Source organism: Tetrao urogallus, assembly GCF_951394365.1.
Source record: "Tetrao urogallus genome assembly, chromosome: 6".
NCBI lineage: Eukaryota > Metazoa > Chordata > Aves > Galliformes > Phasianidae > Tetrao > Tetrao urogallus.
The window spans coordinates 25,839,501-25,866,617 of NC_136819.1; the positions used below are offsets into that span (position 1 = coordinate 25,839,501).

At 38.0% G+C, this 27,117-nt stretch overlaps 1 protein-coding gene across 1 annotated transcript; it reads right to left on the reverse strand.

Annotated features, from left to right (window-relative positions):
- Window positions 1-982: 982 nt before the first annotated feature.
- On the reverse strand, window positions 983-27,117 carry ZNF106 (zinc finger protein 106; the record flags this gene model as incomplete). Its single annotated transcript, XM_079537659.1, has 21 exons — window positions 983-1,039; window positions 2,032-2,178; window positions 2,733-2,804; window positions 3,670-3,741; window positions 4,144-4,263; window positions 5,010-5,072; window positions 6,695-6,886; window positions 7,332-7,448; window positions 8,894-9,028; window positions 9,331-9,476; window positions 9,989-10,044; window positions 10,425-11,199; window positions 12,062-12,394; window positions 12,667-12,727; window positions 12,820-12,974; window positions 13,918-13,987; window positions 14,921-15,542; window positions 16,503-18,578; window positions 20,729-20,923; window positions 26,278-26,339; window positions 27,064-27,117. 21 exons carry the CDS (start codon window positions 27,115-27,117, stop codon window positions 983-985), a joined length of 5,580 nt encoding a protein of 1,859 aa, XP_079393785.1.

Here is a 27,117-nt window from a genome sequence, read left to right on the forward strand (position 1 = left end):
TTTTTGTGAACTTAATACAGCAAATTAAGCCAGTTCACAACAGAAACAAAATAACACTAGATCTAAATTCTTCTACTTTATAGTGACTTTGAACTTCTATTTGTTTGCTTTGTAATAAAGATACAGGATTATGGAATTCCAAAGGAATCACATAAGGAATCCAACTCTGGTGATGTATCAAATAATAGTGGTTACACTGAAAAACAAAAGCTGATACTGGTTTCTCCCTTCCTGCACATTAGGACCTACGAGAGACTAAGATTGAAAGGGATGAGAGCAGAGCTGTTCTGCTGCTGCTCGCATACCTGTCAAAGGACTGCTTTCCTCCAAAGAAAACACCAAAACACCTCAGGAGGTGTAATATTCAGGGTAGCCTGTCACCATATATATTGTGGCAATTATAGAAATTTTTTAGACAAAGATTAAAATATAAATTACAGTTAACGTTAAAAAACTCATTCCAGTTCTCCATAAAATACCATTTCTTTTTATGAAGAAAGCCAATATGTATTCTGGATACACTGCCAGATTTTTTGATGTTCTGGTTTGCAGATTTTTATTAAAATCAGCAAAAATAGATATAATAAAAACAGGCATGTTTTAGTTAGACACTTAACAGGTTTCAAGCTGAGTGTGTAAATACCAGCACCCATCATCATCTAACTTCTCAACACCCCTCTGCACTTCCCAAACATTCTCAAGAACATACTTCATAAAAGAAGGCAGATGAGGGGGGAAAATAGTCTTATTTGTCAACAAATTGAAAACTTGACAGAATCTTACATTTGGGCCACTTCTTAAGTGACCAGCCTTATGTCTACAGCATGTAACATAACCTGCAGCTCTGTAGCAAGGCTTTTCAGCTCCACTTCCGTTTTGCATTCCAAGTAGTAAAAGCAAGAGAAAAGACTGGAGTAAGAAACTGATGTTATTTGGAATAATCTTGACATGAATTACTTCCCAATGTGGGAGGTGAAAAGTTTCATGAGTCAACCCTGCTGTCATCCTCAGCATGTCTTTCAATGTGTCCCACAGCATCCTAGAAAAGAAACAAAGAAGTGAAAAAAATGACAAAAACTAAAAGATTCTATAAGCCTCAGTAAAGGTGACACTCTGGATAAAATAATTTTTTGGCATAAGCCTTCTTAAAAATTAACAGCAAGCTATTATAATTTACATAAAAATCTTGTGCACCACGTGATTCAAAGAAAACAGAACAAGAGCTTCCTTTCTGACAGGAAAGCCTTACCAAGTAAATGCATCCTATCCAAAAAAAGTGCTTAAACTGAAATTAAGGACTCTACTTCTGTTTTTCAGTTCTAAAAGAAACTTTCTTCTATTGTGTATTATCAAAAGCATTCAACAGGGAGGCACAGTATATTGCCATAGAGTAAAGCGTGGATTTTACATATCAACATGAATGGCACAACCTTCCTACTCCTCCTCTTTCCTCATGACTTGATCAAGCTAGACTCCAACTCTCAAGCCTTCTTCAGTTTTTACATCTGTGCTGGTATTAACATAGAATGTTACAATTACACAGACTGTTACCAAAATCAGTCTCCAGCAAAGAGTACACAGCAACAGTATCCACAGAAATTGCATGCACAGATAAAAGTTAAATATATTTCAAACTGATATTTGTTCATCTTAAACAGTAAACTATACCACAAAAACTTAACATCTTAAGTATAGTTACCAGAATTTCTTGTGGCATTTCAAGAGTTTTACCACTTCCATGTAAGATTTTAAACCAAACTATTTTAAGTTTACCATATCTCAAGTTATACATCAGTGCACTCCTTACCTGTTACAAGCTGAACCCTGTTAGCCTTGTATGGTTTAACTACATTCAGTTAGGCTATTAAGAACAGAAGAATTTATTAATCTTTAAGAGAAGTAGAAGTCCCATAATTGTGTTGACAGCATGTACTTCATATTTAGGTGTGGGAGTTTGAGGTTTTTTTTTTTTTTTTTTAAAACCTTTCTAGTATAGTACCAAAGTACCAAATACAAACTTGAATCAAATACCTGCTTGGAACCTTTCCTGGAAGTAAAGAAAGCATCACAGTTCTTCCAACGACATTTTAAGGTCTGAAAATTTGGGTTGGTGTGGTCAGTTAGCAAGTGTTGTTTCAGGTGGTCAACAACTCCAAAGATCAGTGAACATCCATGCCACTGGTAGAAAAAAAAAAAAAGCATACTCAAAAATCACCCGGGGAAAAAAAAAGTAGTTAATCCCTTTATTCTTGCAACTTAACAATATTCAACAAGGATTGTTCTCACACATGCCTCCTCTAACTTCTTAATGTTCTTATTCCATACATTCTCAGTGGACTCTCTTCATTCAGTTATAAGTCCGAGATTTTTCCTGCTTCTAGTCATCATTCAAGATCATCAGCAAGAATGGACTTAGGAAAACAAGGCCTTGCCTTTACAGAACTTCAGCTTTCCAGAGACAGAGCCATTGTTTTGTTGGTTTTTTTCCTGCTCTAACTATTTTCATGCCACTATCTAAAGATCATCCAAAAGAAAAATAGTTCGAAGATGCTACCATTGACTTGCCCCCAAAGCATGAGAAATGCAACTAACAGTATATACTCAAAGTGATATTTGAAAGATTGAACTGTAATACATTAAAGGTCAAGCTACCCAAGGTTGAATAGTGACCATCTCTAGAAATCACTATAAAAGCTATACGAAAGAGAGGCCAAAGATGTTTTGCTCATTACCCAGCAACGATAGTTCTGCATCAGATTAAGCCTCACAGCTCTGACGCTGCCATCATAACATCCAGTGTAGATCTGTAAAAGAAGTATTTATGAAGAAAAAAGCTGGGAATGGAAAAAATGAAATCAAGTTTTGAAGAAGGTTTCAGGGTAGAATATATTAGATGTAAGATTCTTGTAGTCATACATTATTTAAACCAATAATATAGAGAACCATACAAGCTGGAAGCTTTATTTATTTCAAGTCCTTCTGCCTATTGGAAATGCATCACTAGGATATAACAGCGAATTTGCTGTGGCTGACAGACTACAACTTCCTTTTTTGACTACCACAGAAAATTACTGTCCTTCACTCTTCAATAAAGCCACTTATCTGGATGCTTCTTTGATTTCAGAATGCCCAGAATGGATTATTACAGCAGGACTACTCAAGTTTCAGACTGAAAGGACAAAGCTTAACTGCACTTAGCTCTCCATCTCTCTCATATGAGAAGTGAAGCTTGGGCCATAGGTATTCCAATACATAGATCAACTCTGTTTTTACAGATAACGACCATGACCTTTTAACATATCCTATAAGCTGAAAGTAAGTTAGCAAACAAATTCCTACACATCATGCAGATAAGTACTTTTACTGACTATTTTATGCAAATATTTATCCAGAAGTGTTTCTGAACTCTACCTTGCCTGAAGAAATAAGTCTGTGCACTTAACACAAGTGCATACCTTTGTGTAAGTTCTTTCGAAAGTTACCCATTCAATAATATTACACAAACACAAGGCTGCTGTAACAACTTGATTTTCTGGCTGACATTTGTGAATACCTCTGCCTTAGCTGAAGAACAAATTCATTTCATTATCTGAGGAAAAAATAAAGTTGTCTAAATGCTTTCGGAAAATACAACTTCCTATTTGAGATCAGTGAGAAGAGGGAAGTTACCATGCTCTTATGGATGGTCATGCACATGATCATATCTGAATGGCCTCCATAAACTTGCAAGCGGTCATGTGACTGGAAAGAAAGAGAAACAGACATTTACTGGCACAATAGTTAACAGTTACTTTTCACAGACATGCAAGTGACAATGCTTCCAAAAGCAGTTTCCTAGGTAGCAATCAACACTCCACCCAGCGGATATTCCAAGTTCTGTAGGTACAATGAAAGCTCTCTATTTTCCATTACTTCTGTGATTCCTTCTGTTGCATTTGATCTTTCAAGAAGATGAAGTCACTTTCCCACTTCTTTGAGCTGAAATTATCATTGGATAACAATAGTTGAGGTTATGCTCTTTTAAAGCTCACACATTTTGGCCGCAAATTCTGAGTGGGCCAGAGACCAGTAAGCACAAAGATGACTTCCCGAAATCATTTAACACATTGGGTAGATTTTATTAATAACCATCTATACTCTTACCTGTAGTTCATAAACACGAACAAATTTATCGAGGCATGCTGTTACCATCACTTTCCCCAGAATGTTCACAACCGTTACTGCGTGGTTATGACCTTTATAGATCCGTACCAGTTCTCCAGTCTGTGCCAAGAACAAGGAGAGCCAAGCAGCTTATCATTTTTAGTGAAACAAAACTGTTTTAGTTTCACTTTGAATTGCTAGCTTCAACCCTCACCAATCACAGAACAGATATATCCTTTATTAGACTTCCATTTCTTACAAAAGCACTTACAGATTATGATAAAGAATATTTTCTTTGCTTAAGTTAACAAGGAGTCACTGCAGTCCAATAGAAATGCACATCACTATGAGAAATCTACTTCCCCTCTTTCCATTATTATCTACATGTTCCCATCTACCCTGCAATTGGTACCGTGTTGATCAGTACCATTAGTATTTATGTAGCCACAAGGACCATTGAGCAAATTTAGCTAAATACACAGAAATATACTTTTTTCCCTGTCAATTAACTGAAAATGTGGTAAGTTTTAGTCTCATTCATTGCATGACTACAGAAACCCTTTCCACATTATCAGTAGCTTTGTAGAAATATTCACAAAAACAACACCCTTTTATCAGGGGCTCTTATATACCATATTGAGTGAGTCAACACATTTAACGATGTTTCCTAAAGCATTTTACCCCATGCATCCCCCCTTTACGGTAGTGCACAGTCACATTAAATAAAGAACAGAAACATATGGTTTTCTTCTCTGAAGGTTATTTTTTTCCTACCACCAGTCATAATTAGTTGCAATATTGACATTGTAGCACAGGTTTTCACTGCCTTAACAGAAGTCATTCCAGCTTTATAGAGAAAGACTTACATGAATGTTGTGGGCGTGGACAGACTGGTCACTGGAACCACTGAACACCAGATCATTCACAACCTTCAAAAAAAAAAAAAAAAGTGTTATTTCTACTCACTTCTATGTAATAACATGGAAGTAGCCAAATGAAACATTCTGATTCATAATTGAAGTTGCAAAATAATATTTCCTGTATCTGACAGATAAGAAAAATCAACCGAGTACAAAAAAACGCACGCACCAAGTTAATTGAGAGCTAGGAAGTATATTAAGCTATCCTAATGATAATTTGATACTTCACAACTGACATTAGAAGCCCACCAGGCTAATTTATCCTGCAGGCTACTCTCTGAGGACTAACTGAGCTCCAGATCCAGGACCAAGTGAACCAAATACAGAATTCTGTTCCCACATGCACAATAAAACCTAATGCTTCCTGTTACTGCTGAATCTGCTGTGTGCTTTTGTTATAGAAGACAGTGTTCCCAACAAGTATCAGTCCAGAAAGGATGCTAAACAGTTCCACCATGGATCAAGAAGAAGCCACAATACACTGACATGCACGCTGGACTAGGGCAGAGAGTTCAAAAGGAAAAAACACACCATGTCAGTGAACCATATCCAAGACAACAAGGACTGCGTATGGAACAGTCATCCCCTATTTATAGATGACTGTGGTTAGAGCAAAGCAGCCAGACAAGCATATACACCGACTTCAGACAATACATTACATCAGGCCAAACAATAAAGTAACCATCAAATGGGCAGGCTTATGTCATTCATAATGACAAAATTAAAACAATCTTCTTAACATGAATAGAGCCATTCAATCTGAAATGCAATATATGCCACTTGAAGACTGTTCATTGACAGGAAAGCTGGCTCTGGCTATACCAGTAACAGAGTCCTTTTAGTAGTATCCTGAAATTATGTCCACATTCAGCAGGTCAAAAATTTCAAGCCTAGACTTAAGGAAAAAAATTATGCAAAAAGCATATTTTAGTTCGGAATAAATAGTAATTCTTCTACTGAAGGATAGTTTTCTAGATACTTTTTTTTTTCCAGTTTCCTGAGAGGTTTCTACAATTAAGGTATGTGAAAACTAGCTTCACCTTTTTACCAACTTTTCCTCCTTTCTTTCATTCTGGGGATCTCACACTTCAAGATTCCCTGAAATTGTTTAATAATAAGAAACAAATGTGCTTCCTACAAACATAAACATCAGCTTCTACAGCATGATGACAGTTTTCCTAACAAACCATTGTTATCTTTTGAAACGGAGAAGGCATCTCTTGTCTACCACAATCTGCTAATTATTAGATGAAGGAAAAAGATGACAGTATACAGCAAAAGAAAGCTATGACAGTGCCTTCAAATGGGACACAGGCAGTACAGAGCAATAGCAGGTAATAAGGAAAATTGGCTGACCCCTTATGATGACAGTAATAGCTCAAGCAGAGCAAAATCCCTATTCACAGAGATGCTGTTCCCTCAACTGCTAACCCTTAAAAATGAGGGTGAGGAGGGGTGGATCCACGCTCCACCCCTTCTGGTCACTCAGGTAACTTGCTTGCACCTGAGGACCTTGAGTTAGCCACACCTTCTCACCTGGTGCTCAACCATTGGTTCAGGCTGTGATCTGGCAATTCCATTGCCCAGTTCTAAGGATCCTTCATCAAAAAACATTTTTGGGAAACACTTGCCTTCATGCAGAGTATAGTTTTGCTGTGACCTTCAAGAGTTCTGAGAAGCAACCCATTCCGCGCATCTCGTACACTGATGGTGCAGTCATAGGAGCCCACTACCAACAGCTTGCGTGCTCCTTCCTGAGCTGTGGCCAAGCAGCTCACTGCTCTAGGGCTGTGGCATTCAAAGGTATCAACTTTCTTGTTGTTCTGTTGGAGTGGAAAAATTGGTATTTAAGAACTAAAACTTTGCTATGACTAACTAGAAATTAAGTTTCCAAATCAAGGAAGTAATTCCTTTAACTGGGCTTTAAAGCAAAACAAAAAAAGTAATTAAGGAAAAGCCCAGTAAATCCCCCTTCAGAGTTAGAAAAAGGAGAGCAAAAAGCATTCATTGAGAAAAAACACATACAGGTACATGTATCAGCTTTCAAAACTCATTAATAAAACCAAAACACCAGACCAGTTAAGAGAAAAGCAATTGGAGAATAGGGGAGAAGGGATAAGAAAGATTAAGAAGGACTAAAGTGACTATTTATATCAAAATACTTAAGTTGCAAATACACATATTACTCAACAGAAAGGACTGAAAGAAAAAAGCCCACTCCAATGCAGTTTCCACTTTGTTTAAGTGCCAATATTCAAACAAACCAACCTTTATGCTGAATGTAACCACGCTGCCATTTGCAAGGCCTGCGTAAAGGATCCGCCATCTGCTGTGTAAACAGAGCACCCGATCTTCCAGTTTAAACTGTTCCATGCATTCTTTGGTCTGACAATAGAAATAATTATTTAAAGCTTTTCATCAACTGAAAACAGTTCAGAGACAAAAAAAAAAGTCTGGAGTGAATGATGATTTACACTTAAGACTACATCTTTTGAACTAGCAGAGCTGAAGAAAAACATCTCAATACCTGGTGTCACCCAGCAGTCCGATCCTGTTGTTTTTTTTTGTTTGTTTGTTTTTTATCTGCTCATTCCTATATTTGGGACTTGATGGTACTTAAGCAACTAGCTGTAGTATTTATAGCACCAAAAGATTTCTTCTAGCCACATATATACCAGCTTAGAGTAGGTATATGAAAAACACCCTGTTACAAGCTTGAGTTCAAGGAATACCCATGAAGTCCTCTACAGGAGCATGCCATGAATCATTATCTGAAGTGTCAAAAGCATCTGGCAGTTTACTCCCAAAAGCAGATATTTACCTTCCAGTCCTTAAATCTAAGAGGGCTGCCCTGAAAGTAATGCCTCCTATTTTATCATGTTAGCCCACAACATCAGAGGCATTGGCGGTTGGCAATAGAGGCAAACTACCCAATATTCCATTCCATTCTGTTGCCTTGCGACAGATAGCAGCAGAAGAGCAGTCTGGCAATATGATGCCTGACATGGAAGTGCATATGAAACACAGGTGTCACTGATTTCCCACATATGGAGAAAATGGCACCCACAGACATTCACTGATGCTTGCTGAACATTTATGGAGATCAAACAGAGGATGTGAGCACAGTCAGGCTGCAAGTGCTGCATTTCAGCAGTGGTAACAGGAAGGTGAAAGACAAGTCACATTCCAGATGTCCATGCATAGCTGTCACCTCTACTGGTGCTGGTTTTTATAAGCATAGGATGCAGGCTCTTGTTTATTACTGGAAAAAATGCACACCTAATGGTGGTGACTATCTTCAAATAGAGTTCTGCAGCTGAGAATTTGCTCTATCAAATCACAATTAGTATTATTGTCCCCTTTGCATCTGCTCTAATCTCCACTGAAATAATTGGGAGGCGTTACTTTTGGAGTGATGAGCATACACGTAGAACAAGCCTTCCTACTGTTTATCTTTCAAATTCCAGCTTCAAAAATCCTCAGCCTTCTGTGCCTGTTCTATCAAAAGCTGTTCTGTAAGGAGAACTACATTTTATACCAGAAATGAAATTAGAGATAAAGTGAATTCAAAATTCAGACAAACAACCATCCCGCACATTTGCATTCCCAATATGAGGTCTCATCATGCTGTTCTGACAAGGAGTCCACTGATAAACCAAGAGATTACCTTTTTTTTTTTCTCATTTTTTTCTTCCTGCTTTGCTCTAATGAGGTATGAAGTAAAGCTCATGTATAGCTCACCAGGTTTTAAATGACTTATTTCATTTATATTTGCAAAGAGTCATTGCATAACAAAGCAGTACATGTTCATCAACACAGAATTGAAGTACCTTGATATTGTAACAATTGATGGTGTGATCACTTGAGCCAGTGTAAAGCGCAGCATTCTTCCCATTTGTCTGAGTGACCAGGAGGCAGTTCACTTTTGAAGTATGTCCCTCAAAGACGGCCACACACTTCCTGCTCTAGAAAGCAAAGCATATGGTCCATCACACTAAAGGTCTGCAATACCTCTCAGGATCCATGCCTGACAAAGTAGGGTGGAGCAGCTAATAAAAACAGCAGGACCTGCAACAAATGCCTTTTACCCCTCTTACAAGATGAAGGGGAGAGAAGAGAGACTTGAAGATAGAGTAAAAAAAAAAAAAAACTTGCTCAAAAAAGCACTCAAAGCAGCTATCTCCTTAACTATATAATGCTTCACAAACACACAATTGCAACCTTGTGATTGGAACTATTCTTACACCATCATCACAACCTTACTTACAACCAGATTGTAGGCACAAACTGTTTTGTCTGCTGAGCAGGTATACAACAAATTCCCAAAAATCTGAATAGCATTCACTGCAGCCAGGTGTCCTTCAAAGCTCCCCTCTGTAGGTTCTTCATCCTCACCTGGCTCTGAAGACACTTCTGTAGAATAGAGACGCACATTCTTTGATTATGTGAAGAAACACAAACATACTACTGTTTGTTGGCTTTGGTGTTTTTTTTTTTTTTTTTTTTTTTTTCCTTTCTCCCCACCAAACACTAGAACTATTATGTAGGCTCAGCATCTTTATAGACTTCACTGCAGTTCTCAGCTGGAGTCTGTAAGTGTCACAATACAACATAAAAAGCCTGAAGAGTCTTCATATATCAAATCCAGAGAGATCTTTAAAAATAGCAAGAGGATTGTATTATTGTCTGTCCCACAGCCTCACAGAGACTGTGTAGAAGGACTGTTAATGTGGGATGGGGTAGCAAAGGCTCAAGGCACAAAGCTCTCAGTGAGGGATGATGCACGTGAGCATGCTTCACTTTTAATGCTTTAAGCGTACTTCATCTTCATAGCTAAATTCCTCTGGCAGCAGCTTAGTCTAGACCTGACTTCAGTTCTTGCAATCTATGATACACAAACTACAAGAGCAGCTTAAAAGATATACCTGATGAGTTCTTTGATCCTCTTAGTGATGATATAGAAGCCTGTGTGTCAGCCACACTGTAACAGAAATAAAGTAGCAAGATTGGATTCTGCTTGCTCATTTTCCAATAAGTTATTGGTATAAGTAGTACTCTAGAACACAAGACTCTGCACTAAGCAGAAAACTGTCTATAATAGGCTAAGATAAAAAATATTTTCCATGCAGCAGGACCACGTTCCAATTGTTAGAGAAACTGGCAGACAACAATGTACACTTGTTAGTTGGATTAAAGAAGCAAATTCAATTTACAACATACAGACAGGCACATTTTCCCTCAATTTTAATTTCCAAACAAAATTGAGAATTACTGATGTAAAACTTTCTCAACAGAAAAAAAAATACATCTTACAAGCATCATTTAATGCTTTTACTTTTGAGAGATCTACAACAATCTTACCTTCTTTTCGTATCATCCCTATAACTTGTGCCAATCTCACTGGTAGAGCTCACTTCATCATAACCTGAGCAAGATGCCTCTAAGACTGCTTGGTCCACAGTGCTGCACAACTCTCTCTTTGATGGACTGTCTGGTTTCTCATCTCCTGACTCTGATGAACCAACATCAACCACTTCACACTGGGGCACTGCAACTTCCACTAGTTCCAAAGAAGCATCACTATCATTCTCATCCTTGTTTCTAGCTGCTTGAACAGCAACACCATCTCCCTGTTTTTGAGGAGTTGATGTTGTAATTTTTTCTCCCTTAGAAACTTTTCCACTCTTGACCTTCCGGATAGGCTTACAGTCAATTATATCCTGTTCTGTGTCACTGTTTTCTGGCACATGAGCTGCCCTCAGCGTTTTCTTTTTCCTTAACTTTCTTCTCCTTCTGTTTCCCTTTTCTGCTGGGACTAGAGTGTTTGCTGCCTGTTGTTCCGATGGTTCTGCTGACAATCTGGGAGTTTTATCCATTGGCATTTCTAGAAGGACTGAACGATCTGGAAGCAAGGTGCTACACTGATCCAGTAAAAAGCTTTCAGTCACTCCATTTGCATCTCTTTTGCTGAAAGTAGATAGCGAAGGAGAAGGATTCTCCAAAAGTCCAGCCTTTCCCCTATCCACAGCAGGCTTGTGAACTTCTTGACTAGTGTGCTGGAAACAAGCTGTCAGCTCTGATAGGGATATGGTTGCAGAGATGACCGGATACACTGATGTTTTTTGGATGATTTCTTCTGAAGAAAAGAGACTAGTGTTATATTCATTCTCTGTAAGATGCAAAGCTTGCTTTCCCTGCAATTTTTCATTTACAATTAAATGTCACGTAAAGTACTGTAACACTGTAACGCAATGGGAAGCACAGCAATGACAGTGCAGTAGCAAAGTCCTAGGCTGCAGTAAATGAGGATATGCTTAAATGTGGCAGTTGTGGACAGAGAAACAAAGGAAAGAATCTGCTTACCCTAGGAAGGCCTTAGGTATGCAGGAACTTTCAGCAAGATACCCTTGCCTCCACTGCCAACACTTAAATGAGGTCTGGAAAGGGGTGGAGCCACGATGCAAGCTGCATTGCACACAGCTATGCTCCACTGGGTTGGCCCTGCCTTCCTACCAGGTGCTTAATCTCTGTTTCAAGCCATGACTTAACATTTCTGCTACAAGTATATACTCCTGTATCTTGAAAGGATATGTACACATGCACATCTGCTCTTCTAGTCAGCTATTCGGTCTTTAAAAAATGCCACTGGAAAATAAAATGTTTACTTGTATACAAGAATCAAAGCAAGGGGGCAAAAGATTCAAGTTTCTGGATAACTGGATGCTTTCAAACTTCTCAGAAAAAACCTTTGGTGAATCCTACAGTACTGGCTTATGATGCTCTACCTTTTGCTGTGTTCTTTTACCTACAGTCATCATTACTGTAGAAGACCATTATTAATCAGCACAAGCCTAATGTGCTTCAGCTGCTCAATGGGAGTTCACTCCTGCACAACAGCCTGCAGGTTTGTCACCCAACTGGCTTATTCTACTGAAAAAAAGCAAAAGAATTTCTTGCATTTTCATAAAGCTACCCCTTAAGAAAAGAGCCACACATACCATCCTTCTGTGCTACCACTTCTGTTCGCGAAGCACATAGAGAGCTCTGGAGTACAGTATTCACATTTTCTTCTGAGGCTTCCAAAGACACAGGTTCTCGTTTAATTTGTACTGAGGAGTCTGCAGGAGTGGTGAATGCGATGCCAGAATGGAATGGTGTTGATGTGTCTATGTGAACAGCAGTTCCCAGTGGAGGTACAGACAAAGTGTCCAAAAGGGGCAAGAAAGAGCCTGCAGGAAGCAAATCAGCTGACACCTGAGATTCACTGTTTCTTCTCTCACTTGAGACACTACTGGGGAGTTGCTCTGACAGTTCAGAAGGTTCATATGTCTCTAATGGTAAAAGAGAAGAGGAAAAACAAAACAAAAAAAGTCAGCGGTGTCAAGAGATAATTTCTGACAGATAGACAAGGCAGAGAAAAATTTGCAAGAAATCCAGTAGATCCAGCACTACCAAAGGCAACATATCACATCTGAACAATAAAGAGTTCACTGTGAAAAGCCTAAAGTTTGTTCTACTATTTACAAGCAGAATTTTTACAAGACACTGAGTTCAAAGAATATGAGTCAGTATTTCAGTGCTATTGTTTCACAGTATCTCATACCTTGTAGGCCTTGCAAGATCTGGATCCTCTGGCTTCTCAGTGCACTCATTTCCATGGTTATCTGCAAAACAGGAGTTTTTAATCACTTCTATTAATGGTAGTTTCTCAGGCTGCTAACTTCTAGTTCTGCCAGTCTCAAAAGCCTACTGTTACCTGTTGCTTTAACACAAGGAATCGTTGAACCTCAACATATGCAGCCTGCAGGGCAGCTCTAGCCTGCAAGAGATTATTGTCCACGCTATGCAGGGACTTGCTCAATTCTTCCTCCCTCAGTGAAATAGCCAACAACTGGTCTACTTGAGAACGTTCTGGAAAAAAAGTCAGCATAATTTAGCATATAATGGTACTTGCAACACATTAAAATACATGATAAGTATTACCTCAAATATTATCACTTCCAAACAAACACATGAATTAGGTAAAGTATTAATAGTTATGCAAGAGACTTAAAAGCATCTGTGCACAGGAACAGTCACTTATTACATAGCAGAACAAGAATAATTCTCTTTAAATGATCTCAACTTTGACTGGAGTAGCTTTTTTTTTTTTAAGTTAGTTTTTCCAGCACTGAACAGAAAGTCACCTTCTTCCAAAACGATCTTTTATTGAAGTATATTTACACAGGAAGTACAAATTCATACTTTTCAGTAATGTAATAAAAAAGGCAAAGACAAATTTAAACCAAACATTTAAATTATTAGCTAATTCAGATGTCAAGAAAAGGGGGGTAAGACTAAAAGACCTCTATGATAAAACCATTTACTAATCAAAATAGCATCTCAGCTGCGAGATTTGTTTACAATCTCCTAACAATCTGCAAGCACTGTTTTCAATAAATATTCTTTTTTAGAGGCCCTCTGGCATTATAGAGATGTTCCAAATCAATCAAGTTTCAATTTGTGCACTCCTCAGCTTTTTTCAAGTGAATTTCTTTCAATAGATTTACTACAATGATATGGTGATAGAACCAAGCAATACAAAGCAAATCCTTCCACACATTGAATTTTACTAGTCACCTAGAAGCCAGGATTCCAAACAAGGATGGAAAGAGAAGAGACCCAAACATATCAGGTTGTTCTAGCTCTAATTCTGTAGGTCTTACAGACCTGACAAGAGTCTACCCTATGACTCTGAGCAAGAGCCAAGACACACCAACGTAACACTAAGGAACAGCCACTACAGCCAAGTCAGAACACTACTAGGCATTTACAATCTCTACCCTAGACATACATGCACATAATAGTCACTCACCTTTTTTACCTTTGATTTTTCTTCTTTTATTCTTTCTTTCCAGACTGGGGATTTCAGGAGAGGATCCTTCCTACAAGTAAGATCTCTTGTTAACAAAAGACACTACGGCAAGATTGCCTAAATCAAGATGACAAACATCCACTGTTATCTCAAGAAGCATCATTCCTAACCGCAGGAAAGAATATGTACAATTCTGCGCATTCTTATGTAACTTGTCCTTCCCTCTCTTCTTAAAAGTGAGAATGAAACAAAGTGAGTGCCATGTTTTCATCTCAACTAACATGAAATATTAAAAAAGCAGTCAGCTTTCAACATGCTTAGATTCTCAAGACCATACTTGGTTCAGATTTTCTGTTTAATAGATTTAGTTGACAATCTGAAGGATGAAATTACTGAGGAATTTAAATTCTCACATCCTGCATTTAGCAAATCCATTCTGATTAATTTGTTCAGAAGCATCTATTTTACTTTGTGTAAGACTAAGACAAGGCAATTAAACATTCAGATGGAGAAATTTCTGGCTTAGAGACAGATAGGCTACCATCTTCAATCTTTTTCTACCTTATTTTAAGTGTTTGGTTTTGTAAAGAGGATTGTCTTCCCTTGTTTGACCGTAAGACCTGAAATGTCTAAGAAAACAAAATGTCTACTACATTTTAGCTTTCATTTCAGTTTTAGAAAACAAAAGATCCTCACTGCAACCCTAACTACTTTCATGGAAATATTTTAACAGCTTATTTACTAGCTTATCACTGAATCAAAACTGAAGAGCATCTGTAGTTCCTACTAATAGAAAAGGACTAACCAAAAATCTTGTGCTAAAAAAGCAGAAATTGAAAATATTTAAATACAATTACGTCAAATAAGCAAGCATCTTATAAGCAATAAGCAAGCATCTATTAACATACAAGGCAATAAGACAAAGTCATCCTTCTGGGATGGGATATATACCTGGGAAATTACATTTTTAGCACACCAAAACAGCACAAAACTGTACACTTACTCCTGTTGCTCTTCGTTTCTTTCCAATTCCTTGGCTGTCATTTTGCTCAGTACCAGAAGTGTAGCTACTGTCCGTTGCTGCATCTACGTTACTAGACACTGCAAGAAGTACATCACTTGAAGCCAGAGGATTTTCTTCTGAGATTTCTAACACATTCTGTTTTTCAAGAAGAGGTGTTCTCTTGTCTAGACTGTCTTGCTCTGCTTTTGTGAGGCCAGTGAGCTCAGAAGTAGCCTGTAGGCTTTGTTTCTTTCCAGGGGTCTCAGTTCTTTCAGATATAAATGGTGACAAAGAAAGAGAAGAGGTCTCCTGTTTCAAGTCAGCTTCAATGTCAACACTTGCCTCGTATCCAGATGTTATATCACGTAGGTGTCTGTCTGCAACTATTTGCCTTTCCTCACGTTCTTTTGCTTTGGGTTGTTCACTAAAAAAGCTGTAAGCAGAAGGGTGTCTGTCTGCAATGACACTGCTTTCAGAAAAGCTACGTTTTCTGGCTGATCCAGGCACTGCTAAGGAAATCCCTTCCCACTGGAATCCTTCCAGAGTAGACAGATCAGATTCTTCACCAAGTTCTAGACTCTCTTGATCATTTTGAACGAGAGGCACCATTTCTATACCAAACCTTCAACAAAAAGAAAAAACCACGTGTGTAACAAATTATTTGAATCTAAAAAAGCCAAGAAGACTCCCCTTTTCCTAGCTGCATGTTACTGTTTGAAAAGATGAGCAACTCATTAAACTGGTATTCTGCAGTTTATGCCTCATGTAGCAAAGCAGTATCTTCTGTGTATCACAAAATCACATTTTGTTGCTAAGAACTGACAAGACAATTTCCAAATCATGAAAAGAATCTTCATTAGCTTTTAGAGTTTTGAAATTTGAAGATCTGTTCATCACTCAAACAACATTAAAGCTGATACCTTTGCTCCTCAGTGTCTTATAAAGCTCAACTCTAAAGCAAAATCTCAAACAGAAGCGAAACATATCATTTTCAGAACTACCTGTAATCCAGTTTGGTACTAGCAAAGATTACATATTTTCAAGAGTCTGCAAAACCTTCAGGCCCTCTATGAGGCTTAAAGCATTAACTATTTTACAGTCACTCTAAATACAAACACAAACTGCTTATCAGATTAAAACAGATAAATATCTGAAAAGGAAACATTTATTCTGTCTGCAACAACTCAAGCAAACTCAATTTTTGTAGTCCTGAGTGCATGAAGTAATTGCAACAGTGCTGTTCACATCCTCATTATGTTTTACATACTTCCATTTATTAGAACCTGAAATGCAAGTGTATTCCTAGTGTCATATATGTCATGATGTCACATTCAGGTATTAAGCCATTATTACGAGCTGATCAGAATCTGTTCTGAGCAGCAAACTCCAGTCACTTATTTGTGGACAGACTGCCACAGAAGCAATCAAAAAAATTCCAAGTACTTGTATGTGCAAAAAGATGGTTGTGTCAAAATGCTCGATTATAAAGTCTTCATTTTAGCATTCTGAAATTCACCTAAGATGAGGTGAAAACAACCCACTCCCTTAAACACATACACAGTCACACTAGAAAGCTACCAACCTTGGTAAACCTTTGCCAAGCTCCTGTTTCTTCTTTGATACCTGCTGGATGACTTGATCCCAGTTTACATTTCGCCGGGAAGCACTAAGAATCTGCCTGAGGGTTGGTTTAAGGCCCGATTCTTTCTCAGCCTCACTTCTCCGATGGCCACTTATATTCCGAATGCGCCGTGCGTTATTGAGATTGGGCTCTGGAAGGTGTATTCCCACTTTGCTCTTCAAACTAATATGTCGCGTCAAATCTCTTTGCAGAGAGGCTGGGAGGCCAAGTTTGCTTAAATCAGGAAGGAGGCCTAGTGATTGACTTCCTCCCTTCTGCAGCTCATGGTCTGAATGATTTTCAAAACCTTCTACTTCAAAGCGACCACCTGACTTGACATGCTCTTCATTCGCTTCTTTCTCCTGTGAGGGGATTTTCAAACCCACGTGCAAGTGATCCTGACTGTTTGATGAAGAAACTGTGGATTCCATCTGAAATGCAGAATCTTTCAGATCAGCAGATGCAATGCTTGAAGCAGATGGCTTTTCATCAACATCCTTTTCAGAGGCAGCAAGTTTACCTTCTGGAGTGTCACAGGGTAAACAAGAACTAACAGAAGGACTCAGTTTTTCAGCTCTTATTTCTACTTTCTCTCTTCCTGTTAACTCATCATCACTCACATCTTCCAATGAATGTAGTCTGAACTTGTTCTTTGGTGATGCTTTCCCAGTTCCTTCCATATTCTGATCACTTGTATTCTTGCAAGAGTTTAAGGGAGGATTTTGTAAGGAATGGTTGGACTGAATATCTTTGGGTTTTCGTTCTGCTTCACCTAAGTTAATAACAGGTTCTCCAACATTACTGCTAAGTGCATCTTTGTTGCTTCCTTCTAAGTTATCAGCAGATGGACCACGCAGCTTTGATGAATAAGAAGGTAAATTGTTAGCTTCCAGATTCAATGCTTTCAAACAGTTCTGTTCTTTGCTATTAGGTGAGGACAACAGAGACTTGACATTTTTTAACAGACTTTTTGTGTCTTGCTTTTGGGAAGACAACTTCATGTCTGTAATATTTAGAAGAGGGGATTTCAGCGATGGCATCCTACTACTTCTGCCATCATCTTTGTCAGGCTTTTCATCACTGGAATCAGGGCAATCTAGGGTTACATTAGAATGGGAAGATGCTTCTGATTTTTTAAGTTTTGTGAGGTTAGCAGTGGCTTCACAAGTTCTTCCCTTTCCTGGTGATTCAGTAAGAGGCAAAAATACAGAATCCATTTTCTCTGTAGCTTTAGAAATATCTTCAAACCATGACTGCTGCTCTATAGATTTTTGGGATGGGTAGGGAGTCCAGCGATGTATTTTATCTCTTGAAGGGCTCCCACTTTTCCCACTGTTTCTTGGAGCTTTACTTTCTGGTTGCTTTGAAGTACCAAAATCCAATGCCCCCTCAGAAGGAAGTTTATCACTAGTAAAATCAAATGAGTCACTCCTATTATTTCGATCTCTGTATGGAAGAACAGTCACGTCTTTCTCCTGCCACTGCCACATATATCTTTCCTTATTATATTTAGCTGGCTCTAATAAGTATGTATCTCCAGAGCTTCCGAAATTCCAGCTATTTGCACCATGAGAACTAGACTTCCAGTTTCCTCCATAACTCTTGCAATTCCAACTAGAAAAATTACCTGTTCCTTCCGTGTGCCAAGTAGAATTCCTCCCTCTGGCACTGTGATGCCAATTTGATGTTCCTCCTCCTCCTCGCCCATTTGGATGCCAAACAACTCCAGAATTCCCATACTTATGCCAACTTGAAGAGCTTCCTGAAACACTTTGGTGCCACCCAGAGCGTCCCCTTGGGCCACCCGGATGCCTACTTATATTAAGGTTTCTCTGGGAGTGTGAAAATCTGCCCTGTCTAGAATTAATATAATCATCCCTTTCCCATTTCCAGTCCCTTTGTAATGCATTATGATGATGCCATGATGACTGATCATAAGCTTCTCTTTCTTTGTATGTAGCTCTCTCTTCTCGCCTCCTCTGTGATCTCCTATCATCGCATTCTGTTTCTTGGTTTGTACAGCATGGTTCAACTTGCCTACAAAACAATTCAGAAGAAAACAAATTCTGATGCTATTTCAATGAAATCCAACATAATACAAGTCTCATCCATTTATCTTTCGCTAGGGAGATATTTTAAGAAGGAACAGAGACAACTGACTTAGATTAGCTGACTTTATCATTCAAGGTTCTGTAGTGGTTGACTTTCAACTCTAGCGTTATGCCTTTACTTAAACCTTGCATTTCAAATTTGCTCCTACAAGAAGAACTGACATGATTCAGGGATAGTTCAAAGAGAGTTGTCAGAAAGCCTATTTTTGTTGTACATTCTTTGCAATTTGAGGAATCTATACAGGAAAAAAACTAATAAGTAGTCAGATTTTTTTCCCTGAAGACTACTCTGTTAGTACTAGACAGCATAACTAGAGTGAATTGATACAAAATAGAAGGAAAATTAGAAACCACTGAGAAAAGCAGTTATTCTACTTCATAGAAAAAAAAACAATTGAGAACATGTCTCAGTTTATAAAGCTCAATTTATGTATATCTCACAGATATAGAGCATTCACAGAAACCACAACTCAGATACAAAAACCTATTTTGTCTTGTTTTAAACAACAAACCAGGAGTCCACAGCATGCATTTCTGTGAGGGCCTCCCAAAAGCCCTATCTACTGCCCTTTGGATAATACTTGTGGTTGGCAGTCTGTCAAGAGCACATGGTAAATTATCACATGCACATTTAAAGATAAATGCTACCTTAACATTTGCAGCTATTCCCAGGGTCAGCACTCTAAACATATTAAGTATCTATTCTACCAAATGAGGAATGCTTAATAAAAGTTTTTACTCCCAAAAACTGATCGCAGAAATACACGTACTCTAAGTTCCTGGACAAGCCAGACAGGAAGCTTTCATACTACTCTGCTAAAAAATATTGATATGAATAAATTGAAATTTATATTGTACTACCTTTTAAGATTTCAACACATTCCAATGTTGTGAAAAGATGCACAAATAATTAATGTCTAGTGGAAATGAGCTACTGGATAAGCTAAACTGAGCTTTAAGACAAGAAATCAAATAAACAATGTCTCAGTGATACCTTTAGTTCTAGGAGACGACTCAACTGGACTATGATCTAATGGAAACAGTTTTGCTGTAACTTCACCCATGTAATTTTTTTTCCTTTCCCCAAGTGCATATCCAACTGAGAGATTTACAAGATTTTATTTGTCTCAGAATAGCACCGTACTAACAGCACTTTCACTAAAGAATGAAGAAAAATGACTTTGTTACTATCTACATCGACTATTATAAAAACACGACCACCACACAGAGACACTTTAGTAAATGGATTCAAAACAAACAGTAACTACAGTTATGCACTTTAGGGCACTAATTGAAATTTTCCAGTAGTGAGCAAGAGCTTCTTTAAAAAAAAAAAAAAAAAACACACGGCCCTTTAGCACCACTGCCATGCTGTAAACACATTGAAAAAATAAATTTCCAATTGGAACATCACATTAGCAATGCACACTTGCAGTCACATGCAAGATAAACAGCAGCACTTGCATTTCACAGTGAGTCACAAGAATTATCTTTAGCTGCTGATAAGCAGCAAGATAAAACAAGCAAGTAACTTCATTCATGGATTATGGGATTTTAGTGTGACATAAGGAGAACAAGCCAGTTTATTTTAAAAAAGGCAGATCAAAAGTTTTAAACAAAACACATTCACCAACAGTTCTGAAAAGATCGGGTCCCTGCAGAACCATTCTCCCATTACACTAAAAACAATAACAGCATTACCATCACATTTACTAAACCCTTCTGTTAAAACGAATATCACATGCTAAAATAACAGCATAAGGACTCTCAAAGCACAAGATATCACATTAGGGACTTGAATGAGACAGCATAACTTTTTTTTTTAATTAAATCTACAATAGAGGATAGCTGTAATTCCCTACAAACAGCAGATCAACAAAACAAGTACATTTAGCAGAATCAACTTTACACATTGAAAAGTGCAGTCTCCACCTAGTTCTCCCAGGCCATTCTTGTAACAGGCATACTGACTGCACACAGTTTGCATTTCATGAGCACCCACTCCTTGGAGCAGATCACAACTGTGCAATAAGCACTCTTACGATGTTACAACTAAGAAAAGAAAGGAAAACTCACCGGTTCTGTTCCTTCCTTTGTTTAATCAGTTGAATGAGTTCTTTGTCAAGGTATTCTTCTTCTGTCTCCTCTTTCTCTTCCACTTTATCATGGGCATCAACATTATCTTTGTGTAGCTGGCTGGAGATGTGCTTGGCATATGCTGACAAGCCCACCAGTGTCACCCTGCACACCTGGCACTCGTGGTTGCTGTCCCTAGGAAGAGAGGCGGAGGGTGGGCTTTCAGTTCTGCCAACAGGCATGGTGGATTATCTTTGGTCTTACTTTGTTTCCTCTGAATGTACTTATCTTTAGCCAATGGCTTGTGTTCAAGGCTACTAGGTTTTGCTCAGTATGTTTAAGTCACTTGAATTCTGTTTGTTTTTTTTTCATTCAATGTCTAGTCTTTTTGATGGTAAGATTTCTAGAAGATTTTTTTCCAACAATCAAGAGGTAGAAGACTTGGTAGTAGAGCTGTGTTAAATAGGAGGAGGAATTCGTCTTGAATTGTTGTACTCAAAATCTTTTCAGAGGAAACACAGTGAGCGAGGAGGCAGAATGGAAGGCTTACAGAGCTAGCAGGAGCTGCTCTGAAGCCCTTCCATGGTGCCAGCTGCACTGGGGAAGCCTGGTGACAGCTTCTACATTTAATCTTTGCCTTGAGCCTTCCCCCAGCGAAATTTAGAAAAGGGAGGAGGCAGCACATGGATACAGCCAATCCTACTACAGCACAACCTAAACTGGGACAGCTGAGACTGCTGCCTGGAATCTAAAGACTCCATAGCACAGCAAGCAATGGGAGGGTGTCTTCAGTTCACTGTACTTTATTTGGTTCAAATGTGCATGAGATCTGCTTTCCACTTTAGAGGACATATCTTAAAAAAATACAGTAATTATTTCAGCTGGAGGAAGTTGACAGCTGTGGCAGACAAATGGTTTCACTCATGTTTCAGAGAATACTGGACTAAGGTTACAATTTTTTTCCTTTATTAAAAAAATCTAAAAATACCTTATTTGTTCTCCTAACAAATCCAACAGAAAATCCACTCTTAAGAAAATAGGAATTTAAAAATAACCCAAACAGGGAAAGTATGTTCACGGTTAAAAAAAGGACAAAAACATGAATAAGTATAGTTCACTCCAACCAATTCAGTTGGAACAAGTCAGGACTCACTTGCTGCCTCCACAATGTTTCCTACTACTCTGACATTGAATTTATACTAGCAAAATCTACCTAACTCCATGCCACACTCAAGACTGAAGTCTTGTAACAGTAGCACTGTTTTACCAGCACAGTTCATAACTGTAGTAAAGAAACTGGGATCCATAATGGAAAAGGTCAAACATGAATCCCCAGTTTTTTAGAAAAAAAATGAAGTGAGAAACAGAAATAAATTGCACCTTTACTCAAAATACTAAGCCAGCATCCTTAAGTGGAGTGCCAGCAGCAAACTACTAAAAACAATGTTTTATTTCCCCAGAATTTTTTTTTCATCTTCCTAACTTAGTTAAGAAACCTAACCAATTAAGTCATCCAGGCACAGTCACAGCCAGTTAAGTAGACTAATTCATTGAAATTACACTCTTCGTATTTCATTTCAGATGAAATATTTGGATAAGTTTCATTTATGAAAGAGGCAGCTTACACAGTGTGTTTCCTGGAGAAGGGTGCACTTCATTTTGCTGACTTCACGCTCACTAGTAAACAGCCAAAGCATAAATTCTATACATATATTCAGTCTGTTTTATTAACCCCATATACAATTAGTGAATTTTACTAATGCACTGGAAGAACAATCTTCACACCCATGAATAGATCAACTATTAGTCTTAAGGCAAAATGCACATAAAACTTCTTACAGAAAAAAGTGCTCTGTCTCTATAACATCACATTTACATGACAAGGAGACTTCAACATGAAACATACCTCAGGGATATATTACATCTTAGTGAATACTCCAAATCCTTCATTTCTATTCTCACACAGAACTTCTATCACTCACACTTGCAATGTGACTAAATGCATGCACTGTTTCTACTAATCTCAGACAAATTCACAGCTGGGCTACAGACAAAGTTGCTTCTATAACATGTAATGTGTGTGACAAGTTACTAAGCTGTGGCTCTTACAGCACTTGACAGTCTGGAAAGAAAACACTCAAGTGTGTTACAATTATAATGCCCTTCTGCTTCTTGTTAACTTCCAAGAACCTAAAAGAGAAGAAACAAAACAAAAGAAACCTAAAACTTCCTTCCCTACATGGACAACTACTGAAATTACAGTAGAACTGCCTGAGCGCTTGAATGGTTATGCTAGCCTAGCAGGTATTTTATTTCTACTACCACTTCTGCTACACTATTCCTACTAACATCAGCCAGAATTGGGCATGCTCCCCCCATGTGTACATTTCCTTAAAAGTCACCTGAAACACCACACAATCTCAGCTCTTTAACAAGGAGATCAAAAGCGGTTTTAAGTGAACAGGAAAAGCGTATTCACAGAATGACAGCATCCAAGAGCTTTATTTTCTGTATATTTCAAATTGCAGACTATGCCCCTCATACAAAAGCATTATTTCATTTTCAATTACAAAAGTGAAGCCTGCTTAAGCTTCCTATTTGACATCCAATTCCCATAACATACCACAAGGAATAAGGCTTCAAGAAAAAGTGCCTTAAGTAGTTAAAAAAAAGCTGTTCTAGTCCATGAGATACTAAATTAAATTTGGAAGAAAAGCATGAACCAGTATGTGCACCTAAAGTGTAACTTCAAGATGGATGTTAAATTTGAAGGTAGCAAATGTTGATATAATTTTTATGCTATCATCATGTTTCACACAATTCAAACACCCTTACGGGGCTGTTGCTTGCATTTGGAATTTTAAACCTGGCTGTTACTGCAAAGTAAAAAGTCCGTAAGTTCTTTTTCAGAACAAATACCTTCTAAGCATTCTTCTAAAATAAGTGATATACAGTTAAATCAACACATTTCCCCAGTAAAAAAAATACTGATTAAAAGTGTAATCTAATTTCAGTCTCAAGGAAATAGGAAGCCGAGAGTCATCAGACCACTGACAAGCTACTGTGGAATTCTATAATATGCAATTTCTAAAAATTTGTGTTACCTCTAAGAGTCAAGAATTATAAAAATACTAAAGCGGCAAGAAATGAGATGCTAGAATACATTAAATTTTCAACTCATCACTTTTCTGCCCTTGTAGTCACTCTAATCTCAGAATTACTACCAGAAGAAAGTCTAGAATAGAAATGCTCTCCAAGTTAGCTGACCAGAAGCCCTAAATAAACTTCTAGTGCTGAGGGCATACTGGTTTCTGAGCAACCAGTTCCCAGCTGTTCAGTAACAGAACAAGTTCTTCTCACTCTCAGCAGACAGAGTGAATATTACGATGCTTGATTGCAGGCACGTTTTCAGAACATTCCTAGCTGACAAAGCCAGTTGTGTGGGGCATAGTAGAGATAGAAGCAGGATGGCTGGGGTTTTTATTATTTCTAAATAAGTAGCAGAACTCAAAAAAATAGTCTGCAATTTTTATTTTAAAAAAAAAGCTGCTTTCATACATTTTTCTCAAAGTGAACACAAAAATTGAAGCCACAGACAGATTAATCAAATATCAGATGGAAGAAGAAATTAGGCAACAGAGGTTGTTTACTGCCAGTTAATATGCAGTTCAATGTAAGCAATATCTTTCCATTTATACAGCATAAAATTATAAAGTAGTAGGCACAGTAGAGCTAAAATCCTAGCTGCACTCTTGGTGCAAAGACACAACTGGAACTCACTGCAGACTGTAAAACAGGTTAGAAGTATGATGACTTGCAATGCACTCACCTTCTTATAAGGACTTTTTTTTTTTAATTTCACTGCAACTGTTGGTAGCAGACATAAGTAGGCATACTCATTTTCCAAATATTTTCCAGAGGACTTGTATTAGAAACTGTAGCAATTGGACAGATCAATATGATGGAAAAAGGTGTTTCACAAGAGGTAAAATCACAGAAGGACCAGCACAATAGAAAGGTGCTATAAAGGAAGGGAAGAAGATTGCTCACCCAATATCACAAGACCCCAGGTTTACAGGGGAAAGCCTCACCAAAGAGAGGGATCTGCAGGGAGAGATCCTTCCCCAGGACCACTCAGCCCTTAAATGATGGAGGTCTAAGAGAGGTGCAGCCAGGCTCCACCCCTTCCACTCACACCCCTGAATTGCCTTCACCTGTGCTCTCAGGGCTGACCTGGTCCTTTCCCCAGGTGCTCAATCAGTGGTTCAGGCCATGACTCAACAGTTCCCATACAGAAGCACATAGGATTACTGTTTTAGCCAAAACTACAGCAATAATTTACAATTGTACATAACATAAAATACTACGCAGCTGGTGCAAGCAAGCGTATTCAGCTGCACCATGGAGGCATTGCAATCTTGCACTCAAAAACTGGCACTTTTTTGCAGTTACATAAATCTTCGCATATAAAAATATCCAGAGAAATAAATTTTTAAGTTTCTCTAGTCTTGAAGTATTATAAAACAAAGCAGTTTAAAATTTTGATTGGAATTCTAAACTAGCAAAAACTAACTATATTGGCATTAGAATCAGTCTTTCTTCATTGCGTCTGTGTTCAATATTTAAACTTTAAAAAGAAAAGTTTTAAGAAGAGGCCTGGAGCCATAACAGCTGCTCTCCTTCTGCACAAAAAGAGAAGGAAAGCTACATTAACTGAGAACTAATGCAATCAGAAGCTGTCTACCATTTATCTTCCTCAAATGTAAGATACTTGTCCCAATAAAATTGATCTCCCACACTCAGAAGTTGAAAGAAAATAACTTCCTAGTCCTTTAGAAGTTGTTTAACTTCTTAAATAGATGTGCAATTTTCATATGAAGTTTCTGGTGCAAGATGATTATAAGCTAGTCAAGTATTTAAGTGTAGACCATCTGATACCTCTGCCTAACTCAAAGACCACACAAAATTAAAAGAACTTGCAAGTGCACTCTGATTGCATCCGGTTTCCATATTATCAGGATGGTATTTGAATACCCCCTACCTCCTTCCGCTTTCCAGAGATTATAATTACAACCATGGAAGCCATCATCCACCCTGGTTAGCTCCCACAACCAAATAACCAGACCAGAGAGGCGGAAGACAAGACTGACACTCAAGCACATAAGTAGCCCTACATCCAAGATGCCAGATTTCCCACAGAGGTTGAAAAGTTAATAACCGAAGACTTATGAAGTTTGTTTTAAAAGGAAAAAAAACAGTGTCTGTAATTCTACCAAAGGCAGAATTACAGTGCTTCCAGGAAACCAAACAAAAAGCTGCCAAGAACAAAAACTTTTTTTTTTTTTAATCTTTCATTTTATTTTTCCACATCATTTGTCTCAGTTAACAAGCCTCCTGAGTTTTAGGTATTCAAGAACATGGTCATTGCCAGCTTTATCATATACCATGCCTAAAATTGTGCAATTCAGCTTGTTTGAGAAATAGCACATTAGTCATTCTCGAGAATAACAAACCGCACGAAGAGGCAAGATACACCATGGTTCTAATACCTTCCTTTCAGGTTTTCAAGTTCTCTGTGGTGAAGCATGCTCCTCATGTGTTCTTCCATCTCCTTCAGTAAAGAGAAAGAAAAGTAGAATTGGTTATAAAACAAGAAAGCAATTCTAAAGATTCCACATTCTCTTGACTTTTGAGCTGAAATATTTTGAAATCTTCGAAGAACAGACACTAATCATTATCCTCCCCAGTCCTTGAATTCACATCTCCAAAGTGAAAACAACACCTCCAATCCCCTTGAGTTGAGTGAATTATTACACTGGCATTTGAATAATAGCCTTGTGGCAAGTGGCTAGACAAAGACACTACAATTAAAAAAAAAAAACAAGCACTGTTTCAGTGCAGGCTTTCCATGAAAAAGACAACGTGCGTGCACTGACACCATTAATGAAAATACGTACTGTGCAATTCCTCATTCTCATTCATATAGAAACAAGATAGAAATCCAAAAGGAAAAATAAGCAGCACAATTTATAACTGAACGAAGTTTCGAACAGTTCACCCTATTGTCTCTATGCAGCAATATAAAAAACACCCTGAAACCCTCCCTATTTTTTTATATTTAGAATCAAGGATACTGCAGAGCTCATTTAAAAGGAAGATGCTTTAAAGCACATGTAAATATACTATTTGGTTTGTGACAGATCTAGATCAATGTGCTCCCAATACAAGAAAAAAATTCTCAGAGTTCATGCAATTTTAAAATGGAAGAACTTCTCACATACACTTAATATTAGTGCCTACTGATGTTAGATGTAAACCAAGTATGAATTATTTACCTTTTTTGAGCTGTATACAATGTGACACAATACGCATTTTCGTTCTCGCACCAT